This window comes from Sprattus sprattus (assembly GCF_963457725.1).
Source record: "Sprattus sprattus genome assembly, chromosome: 2".
In the NCBI taxonomy this organism is placed as follows: Eukaryota; Metazoa; Chordata; class Actinopteri; order Clupeiformes; family Clupeidae; genus Sprattus; species Sprattus sprattus.
Genome location: NC_137921.1, coordinates 22,805,231 through 22,815,230, shown reverse-complemented (window position 1 = coordinate 22,815,230; position 10,000 = coordinate 22,805,231). Strand labels below are relative to the sequence as shown.

General features: G+C 47.0%; 1 protein-coding gene across 1 annotated transcript in view; it reads right to left on the bottom strand.

Annotated features, from left to right (window-relative positions):
- med23 (mediator complex subunit 23) overlaps positions 1–10,000 on the bottom strand; it is a 43,678-nt gene that overhangs the window by 8,419 nt on the left and 25,259 nt on the right. Inside the window, exons 20-26 of the mRNA XM_080831905.1 lie at positions 8,148–8,376; positions 6,214–6,384; positions 5,070–5,286; positions 4,425–4,661; positions 3,950–4,115; positions 2,584–2,656; positions 1,473–1,687 (exon numbers count right to left, since the gene is read on the bottom strand). Of these exons, the coding sequence (XP_080688031.1) occupies positions 1,473–1,687; positions 2,584–2,656; positions 3,950–4,115; positions 4,425–4,661; positions 5,070–5,286; positions 6,214–6,384; positions 8,148–8,376 (1,308 nt within the window). The remainder of the gene's footprint in view (positions 1–1,472; positions 1,688–2,583; positions 2,657–3,949; positions 4,116–4,424; positions 4,662–5,069; positions 5,287–6,213; positions 6,385–8,147; positions 8,377–10,000) is intronic.

Genomic DNA, 10,000 nt, shown 5'->3' with positions numbered 1-10,000 from the left:
AACACACAACAGCCTGATCTGATCAGCAATACCGGGCTCTGGGATCCAAAGCGCTAGCGTCTTATCCAGTGTCAACAGAGCGCGGAGGCCAGGCCAACCGCCAAGGAGAGGAATGGGGCCTGTCAGCAGAAACGGTGAGCCTGTCTTAAGCCGCGGGGACTCCTGCCAGGCCAAGCTAAACTGCTACGGCGAGACAGGCAGACCCAAAGACCCCTGCTGTACTGAAATGAGTGGATTGATGAGATAGGAGCCGTAGGATGAGAGGCAGCTGGAGGACCCTGCCTGGCTCAAGATAGGGCTAGGACTAGGGCCAAAACCTTTAAAACAGTACTGTGTGTGGTCATATATGCCAGGGGATGTCCCGAGACAAACAAGTCCCAAAAAACACCCTATCCGATGGCCTATCAGAAATCATCCCCGAAGTGAAATACAATTCCCTCCTTTATTCACCTTTTTTTTAATCTTTTGACATGCTATTTGAAGGATAAACTCCAAAATTTGGAGGGCAATTAGTGCACCTAACGGACAAATCTGTACATCTCATAATATAGCATTTACACCACAACCTGAATTTGGATTTAACTAAAGTTTAATCACACCCTTATCTATTTGTTCTTAAATAATATATAGTCACAGACCACGGCCCACAAAGTTGGTTCTTGATATTTTGCTCAGGTAGACTTATATTTAGAATAGAATTATATTTATGCATAATGATATTTATGACGATTGTTGCAGTCTTTGCTTGTTAAATTAATGTTTTTTTTTTGCCTTTTTTATTAAGCCTTGTCCAATTCTTTTCAAGCAACCAAACTCTGAAGAATGCCTGCCCGAAGGACTACCAGGGTTTAGATATTTTGCGAGGCCTGTGTGAGTTTAGATGGAATGGATCACATATCTATTCATCCATATAATGTTTCACATCAAATGATCTGGTTGCCCTTAACTCTTCAAATTGATCGAAGAAGGACGGAAATGTGTGGTAACGTTTTGTTCTGCACATCAATTTTGACAGTATGCCATTAGGACGGCCATCTCTATGCATGTAACTGGGAGACCAACTCTTATCTGAAAGGCCGGTTATGGCAAATCAAAATAACAAAAGCTTGTTAGCAGCATCTAAAATGGCTCCAATCCAGCATTGAAGAATCTAGAATTGCCATGTGCATAAAACAATGCCAAATGCATTCATCTCTGACGTTAATATCTGGAGCACTTGTTTCATACATCAGCTGTGCACTGAGCAGCCACATCTGAGGCCTCCTTGGACCGGGTACCTCAATCAATTCTAAAATGGCTGCCTTCCAACGAGCGGAACTGCCTGTACAATCAGCAAGTCTTCAATCACGAACAGCCAGAGATGCAAGGTGGTGTAACAGTAAGTGAAAACGGATGCCCTCTGATGGAGGTGGTGGTGGTGGGGGGATGGGGGTGGGGGGTCTGGGTGAGGGAGGGTTGTGCTCCACACTCACTTGGGGATGAGGGAGAGCTGTCCAATGCTGGAGTGGTGCCAGACGGCGTGGGACAGAGCCAGCACGTAGCTGCAGCACATCTCCGAGTAGGACTGGTGGCAGGCGGTGAAGTCCAGCAGCTGGAAGGGGTAGCCCACCCACTCTGTCTCGGTGGTGAGCACCGGACTGCTGACCACGCTCACGATGCGGTCCTGCAGCACGATCCAGTACGGCTCCTGCAGAAGAGAGAGAGGAGGAGACGCGTTTTACCCCAATGTTTGCTCACAGAAGGCCCCTTTCCTCTTGAACTGTAGCACTAGTCTTGCTAAGCGTTATGGAGACAATGGCATTGATTGATTGATTTGATTAACGTGAACGTGAACGGACCATTCAGCATTGACAGCACGGGAAATTTCTAAACTAACACAAATGCCTCATTAAGAGGCCTTGGCTTAAAGTATAGGGAACTCTTCTAACGTTGTGATGTCATGTCTGGACCTGTAAGACTTTTAAAATCACTAATCAGCTCCTCAAACTAAATAAAGACACTTTCCCTTATTAAAGCAATTTTTGTGTATCAAGAACTAAGTTTTTCTCTTAAGTCCAAATCATCACAAGTAGATCCAGCACTTTGATTGATTAATGGCTAATATTAGTTACACACAAAGTGGACCAAATGCTCTAGTAGCTTCACTCTAATCTGCCCTCATTAACTTCAGCCGCTTTGAACACAGCCTTGGCCAACTCTTTCCTCGAGGGTCTTGTGTCCCGCAGCTGTTTATTGCAGTCGAGCAGCCCTTGCCCTCATTTCTGTAACTGGCCCTCATCTGAGGCTTCGTGACTTTCAACCTTAATCATGTGTTGTCTGTCTGCAGGGGACAAAAGACCCGCAGGACACAGAGGCCTCCTGAATACTGCTGGAAAAATTCCCAAATAAAGGCTTTTAAAGGGGTTGTCTTGTTTTTTAATGCTGTAAGCTGCTTATGTTTAAAAATAAGATTATAGGATACGATGAGCCCAGCCTTACTTTCACAGAAAACGTTTGAAACCAGAGCCACTGAAATGGCTGTACAGATGGCGAGAGTGGCAAGGCCAAGTCAGAGGTGAGAGGGTGCTTAATCACGGAACCTACCGGAAGAGCTGTGATGACGAGACCGATAGCGTTCATCCAGGCGGTGATGTTCTCTCGAGGCACCAGTGGTTGGCTGCAAGACACAAGACACAACACAAACACACACACACACACACACACACGGTCATAAGCACACTGTTCAACGTCAGTGAAAAACCCACAAGCCGTCCTCCAATGGTACTGCTCTTGAATACACTCATTCCACCATGACTCATCTGGGCATGAACGTAAGTGGGTGAGTGAGTGAATGCATGTGTGTGTTCAGACCATCTCCAGCATGTAAAGGAAACACACCATTACTGCACTCATTATGTCTTGCACATATCCACATCCCTGAGCAGGAGCGCAGATAGAGGGAAAGAGAGAGAGAAAAGAAAAGAGAAAGAGCGTAATAGAGAGAGAGACTTATGTAATGTGATGTAATCTCCGCTTTGCTCTCCATTTCCTGTCGCCAGCCGGTGGGCCAGTGTGTTGTTATAAAGCATTTCAAAGGAGAACTGAAGTAGAGCGAACCTCAGTATTCTTTAGTTAATAATAAGAACGGTGGGAGGGGGAGATGTACCACTGATGAATTAGGGGATTACTGCTTCTGACTTGGTAAAATCACAAGTTTCGATTAGTGCTCCTACTAGATGGTTAGTTGGCTAAAGATGTACCAGTATTTTTGGGAAATGTACAGTGAATATCCATTCTCTACGTTTGTGACCCTGCAGTCATGTTTGCTCTATTCTATATGATTACGATTTCCTGCTTTCTTTCCATCTAAGACTGCAGTAAATAAGGGGATCCATGGATGCCAATAAAAAAGGCTGAACAAGACTCTACTCCAGTCTATAAAAAAGAAATTGAAGCAACTTCACCCCTGCAGTCCTTTCTTGTGGGGGCTATATTAATAGAAAGACCTGCCCACGCACCATTTCTCCACATCTATGGAACAACACCTCAAGCCTCCGTAGATCTTTGCCAAGGATGGAGTTTTTACCACTTAACTGTGACAGTTAAGATCTCTTCAAATCCACCTTTCGACTAAAGGATGAAAATATTTCCACATTTAAATGGTGGAATAGGGCGGCAGTGGCATCCCATACCGCTAACATGATTAAGTGCCCATGAAGACCCAGGTTCGAGTCTGACCCAAGGTCATTTATTGAGCCTACTCCACATCTCTCACACCCTCTCGCCCCTTCTTTACATACATATGTACTGTTACTGAGTCAACCACGTAAAGGTTGTGTACGAGACGTATACAGATTTGAAAAACAATTTACTTCAGAACTATGTAATACTACAGGGACATTGAAGAAACTAAAGACATTGTCTTTGACCCTTTACTATAAGCAGTGGTGACCTTTCACACATTCCTGACCTCTTGAGCACCACGTTGAGGAGGGCATTTCCCACGTCCTTGCCGGGCACAGCCAGGGCCATGAGCTCCACGCAGGTAACATGCAGGGCGTGGGCAGCCGGGTTGGGGAACTCGTTAAAGCGCCAGTCACAGTTGGGGAATGGGCCCGGAGACTTTCCTGCCATGGGTGGCACAGGTCAAGGAAAAATATCTAAGTGAAGGTCTGTGTCTGTGTCTGTGTCTGTGTCTGTGTCTGTGTCTGTGTCTGTGTCTGTGTCTGTGTCTGTGTCTGTGTCTGTGTCTGTGTCTGTGTCTGTGTCTGTGTCTGTGTCTGTGTCTGTGTCTGTGTCTGTGTCTGTGTCTGTGGAAATAATTCCAATCTCTGAAATTAATGAATTAATTTCACATTTTCTGAATAACGAGAATGATTGACAGATGCCCCCTATCGATCACACACACTTCCCTGGCACCCTACCACCTCCCACTTAAAGGATATTGTCCACCAGCCGGCCGATGAGCTTGCAGTAGTAGGTGTCGTCGGGTATCCAGACATTGTCCTCGCGTGGGTTCATGCCGAACTTGAGGTAGGTCTCGCTCAGGCACCAGCCGGGCGTGCGGTTGTCCTTGAGCGAGCTCATGATGGCGTGCACCAGCTTGCGCTTCAGGTTGGTGCGGTCTCGCAAGTGCCGTTCGTAATAGTGAAGTGTGTTGTACAAGTACGTCACCGGGCGATCTGAAGGGGAGAGCGGGATGGGGGGGGTGAATCATGGGGGGGTGAATCAATGGCAAGAACCTAGCCCAGACAAACACCTACTGGGAGCTATCCGTAGCAAGAATCAATGAGGAAATCAATTTGGAAATGTGTACGTGTAGGAAGTGGGGGTGCTAGGTCTGCCGCAAATAATCAAAGCCTCTTTAATTTCAGTAGGCACACCAGAAGCCATAAAACCATATAAAATAGGAACATTAAAATACTCTTTGTGTCAGGATTATTCATTAGGATACTATTCTTATATATTTATATATTTCTTCAATCCTCATTGCTCTTATAATACATGGGCAAATTGTGTTGGTTGATTGATTGATTGATTGATTGATGGATTGTAATAACTGACTGAATTCAAAACCCAGTCTCTCTTACCATGGAACTTGTAGAGGCCGCCTAGGTGATCGAGGAGGGTCTCCAGGGACTTGGAGACGGGCAGCAGCTCCAGGAAGCGATGGATGACGATGTCGAAGACAGGCAGGAAACGCAGGCACACATTGCCAAAGTATATGGGCAGGTACTGAGACTGCTGGGGCATGGGGGGGCTCACCTGCTCCGCCAGGCCCTCAAAGTACAGCTTCTCAGGGTATTTCTGTCAAGCGCGCGCACAAACACACACACACACACACACACACACACACACGCACACACAGGAACAGACAAGGGGATGCAGAGAGGAAACAAACACAGACATATCAACATTCACTCAGAGTCAGCGTAAGTCCTTAGCTTTAGTAGTCAAATTACACTCAACCTGAGCCTGGTAAATTAAGATCAACCCTGTGTTTTTCTCACACACACACATACACAAACACACAGACACACAAACAGACACAGACACAGACACAGACACAGACACAGACACAGACACAGACACAGACACAGACACAGACACAGACACAGACACACACACAGACACACACACACACACACACACACACACACACACACACACACGTCAACTTAATAACTGCAACCTCTGTCCGTAAAAGGCAGGGCACCGCCATGCCATCTGTGGAAATACCACAGCAATCAGAGGTCAATCTTTGCAGACATAAATGTCACCAAGAGAGAGAGAGACCGGCTGCACTGGACAAAGAGCCACCTCCCTCTGACATTTCCTTTGCGCTGCTGGCTAGAGAACCAGGGAGGATGTGTGCATGAGTGTGTCTGCTCTCTCTGTGAGCGTGTCCCGGTGTGCGTTGGAAAGACACACAGATAGAGGAGGGGTAAGATGGGGCTAGCCAGCTGCTCTTTTACACTGCATAGCAGCAGAATCATTGATGGAGGTGAATATTACTGTTTTCCTACAAAACCCCATTGTATTCCCTTCACTCTATAATGCTTTATCACTATTCTCCCAAATGCCTGAATGGTATAAAGGCCAACACCATCTTACTGTCAGGTAGGCCATTTTCTCCAAACTCCCAAATCCTGACTATGTCTTCCGATCCATTCTTCAAGTATTTGATGGCTCATATTCCCCCCAGAGGCTACAGGGTAATGTTGTGTGTCTCACCTTGTGGTAGGACATGTGCTTAGTGTGCCAGTCGCTCTGCAGCCAGTGCTCGGGGGCGTTCTCCTTGACGAAGTCGCTGACACGGTTGCGGAAGTCGTTGGGCTTGAGCAACAGCAGCTGGATGATGAAGTAGCAGACCTGTGCCTCGTTGCCCTCGTGGCTACGCATGGCCTGTTGATCATCACACACACACACACACACACACACACACACACACACACAGTTATGAAACAATTCTTTCCACATTAGCGGCAGCTATTATGATGATTATGATGAGGTGTACATTGATGACAACAAGGCTTTCTTCCTGCTTCATCAGAAACATGGCACAGAACATGACCGGCTGGCGATTGAGCACACACACACATACATACATATCAGGAGACAGAGACTGAGTTGCACACACACACATATATCAGAAAACAAAGACTGAGATGCACACACACACACACTTATATATCAGACAAAGACAGATATGCGCACACACACACACGCACACACACACACACAAAACACACACACACGTAGATATACCAACACAAACTTGGAGAGGAGCAGCTGAAGGCCCCTGAGGGAGGCCATCTCCATATGGCTCCTCTGCTGAGTCAGCGGTAGTCTAACTGGATCTGGCCATTAGAATGAATGACCTGACAGGGGGCTATTCCACTGGCCAAGAACAGTGCTGCTCAGAGGCCCCAGGGGTGTCAGCAGCACTCAGCTTCCACGCCATCTAACCCCCCAGCTTAATCTACATCTGAACCTATACGTACAAACTTCAATGGAAACCAACACCTAAACTACATTTCAGTTGTAACCCTGAAGTAACTATGTGTGAAGCCTTACATTCACTGGATAGGAGTGGAGGAAAAGGCAACAGCAAGGCCATGGCTATTTGTTTCTCGGTCTTATCATAGGATGGCTGACCTGGGGTCAGTTTACCCGACCCTCACTTGATGAGTGCTCGGGTTTAGGGCAGAGGCCCGTCGGATCCTTGACCTGTGTTTTCTATTCGGCATGAACACGCCTCAGCAGTTCTGGCACCTCACCTTGGACTCTAAGTTTAACCAAGATAGCCGTTCCCCAGGGGGACCCATGCTGTGTAGCAAGGCGCTGAGTCAGCAGATCTTTCAACCCCCTCTCCTTCTCCCTCTCCTCTGCTTCCACACACTAGAGAAGAGGGTGTTACGCACGCGCCTTTTATTCCGCTCTAGGACAGCACAAGAGGTGATTCATCTTCATAAATTATGATTTTACTGCCAGTTCCATGGCAAGGTTGACACATAATAAATAACACTTACATTTATAGCCATTATCCGCCACCTAATGCATTCGGAGGAAGAAAGCGCTTACGGCGGCATTGTTTAATTCACCCAATGCAATAAAAGTGGTAGATACTGCTATGACTGTGTAGCATTGAATACAACCCAAAATTGATACATCTGGGGAGCGAGTCAAAAGGGACATAAAAGCCATTTGAAATGAAACAGCACCTGCAAACTATCAAGCTGCCTAGAGAGCAGTACAAAAGCTCAGCTTCAAAGAGCGGCCATGATTGTACTTCTTCTTTTTTTTTTTTTAACGACTCCGCACAGAGACAGTGGATAGCTCTCTTTGGTGTGGTCCCCCTGCTCTGGGGTGGGGATGCGCAAATCAGCACGGCCAGGTGGCCGAGGCGCAGTCCTACGTGTGGGACTTCTGCATTATGCACTGACGCGGTCTTGTAATTAGGTACCGGGCCCTTGATCTAGACGGTAAACCATTCCAAAAATGGAAGATATTTGTTAAAAAAATAAGGCAAACAAAGGTTGCAAAGTATAACACATAACGATTCATAGAAAGACGAGTATCCTATAGGCAACCGGTGTGTGTGCGTGTATGTGTGTGTGTGTGTGTGTGTGTGTGTGTGTGTGTGTGTGTGTGTGTGTGTGTCTCACCAGGCAGAGGATGAGGCGGTCCAGCGTAACAATGTTGTACTTCCACACCATGTCGTTGAGGATCTCGATGCACTTGTTCAGCTGCTGCCCTCCGGCTGACGTGGAGAACTCGTACACCAGGAAGTCGGCAAACGTTCGCACGTGGGCCACCAGGGCGCGCGCACCGATCCTCTCCAGTACCCTGCCAACAATGGCAAAAACATGGCCAGGGTCAGGGGTCAGATTACCCCTGTTGAAAAGGATCAGTTTCAGGCAGTTTCATTTGAATTCATCCATATACTGTGAGGTTCAGGGCAGCTGAATATTTCACTGCAGTATCTTGATACTATCACTATACAATAATGCTTACTAAAACACTGTGAAGAATTCAGACAGGTACAGGTGATGGCAGAAGAGGCACATATTTAGTTCTGGTGGCTTCATGCAGACATGCTAGGGATTGATCATACCTGTTCCTAGATCAGTGTGAACTTCTGAAGGCTTTTATATCCTATTCAGGAGTCTTGCACCATTAACTGACATTTATGGAAAATGTGAAGCTATCATTTAAATTTAAAAGGCTTTGCTTTAATACACAGAACACATAAAAGCTGAGATTTTAAGGCTGAAAGTACAAAAACCCAGACATTGTCTCCATCACATAATTTACATACAAGCAATACTACAATGCCTGGCACAACCCAAGCAAATAAACGTGGTGATTAGGTATCCAAATGATTGCTTGCTAAAGTGTGTGATAAAAGTCTTAAACTGCCTGTTCAAAGCAGGCAATTGTATTTAACTGAAAGCAACTACATCATTTAGCAGGCAATTGACACTGGGCAACATCCCGAAACTCTTGGGCCCCGGCCCCCACCCGAAAGCAATCTCACAGCGACAAGCGAAAAGAGCTGTTAGCCGTCAACCTCTCCCCTCCATTTAAACATCTTCTTAACGACTCCCGCTGGCTGTAACCTGAAGACCTTGACATCAGCAACACTAGCGGGCTCACTACCTGCGGGCAGGAAGCTGTTGACAATAGCCCCGGGGAAGGCTGGGACTCTGGAGGACTGCTGTCCTCCCTAGCGCAGGTTAGGCACTTTTTAGCTACCGCTGAAGATGCTGACATGCCCCTCCTGCCTACCCTCCCACTCCTCTAAGGCCTTGCCTGCCTCTTCTCCCTTCTGCGACTCCATTGCCCACGCACACACCCACCCCATCCCTAGCCGGCCTGCAGAGATGTGGCAAGCAGCCACAGTGTGCCTTGACCGTCTGCCAGAGCCGATGCAGAAGTGGTGTAAAGTTTACGTCTCCTGAGAGTCTTTCTTAAAAGCTTTGCTGGGAAAAGAAAGGGACTGGTGCAATTTAACGTCAGAATGGCCCTGGCTGTGTTTATCATACCAGACATTGTTACACAAATCCCTATCCATATATAAAAGGGAGTGGAGAGGAGGTGATGTGTGAGGGATGAACAGACAAAAGAGACACGGAGAAGGAAGAGAGAGATAGAGTCAGAGAAACGAGCAGGCTGGCATCCAGACAGACAAAGATTGTGACAAAGCAACACCACTGTGAGATGTGTAGCTCTTTACTGGGCTATTTTTATTCCTCTCTCTCGGTGTGTGTGTGTGTGTGTGTGTGTGTGTGTGTGTGGGGGGGGGGGGGGGGGGGGGGGGGGGGGGGGGGGGGTGACAATAGGGAGAAGCAGATGAGAGAGAGGAACACAAGAGCAGGGAGAAACAGGAGGAGAGGTAGAGTCAGAAAAGAGAGACAAAAGAGAAGAAAATGGAGTTAGAGAAGAGAGAGAGCGTATGTGTGTGTGTGTGTGTGAGTGCTGGAGCTGGAGAGAGGCAGAGAAAGACAAATGGAGTGTG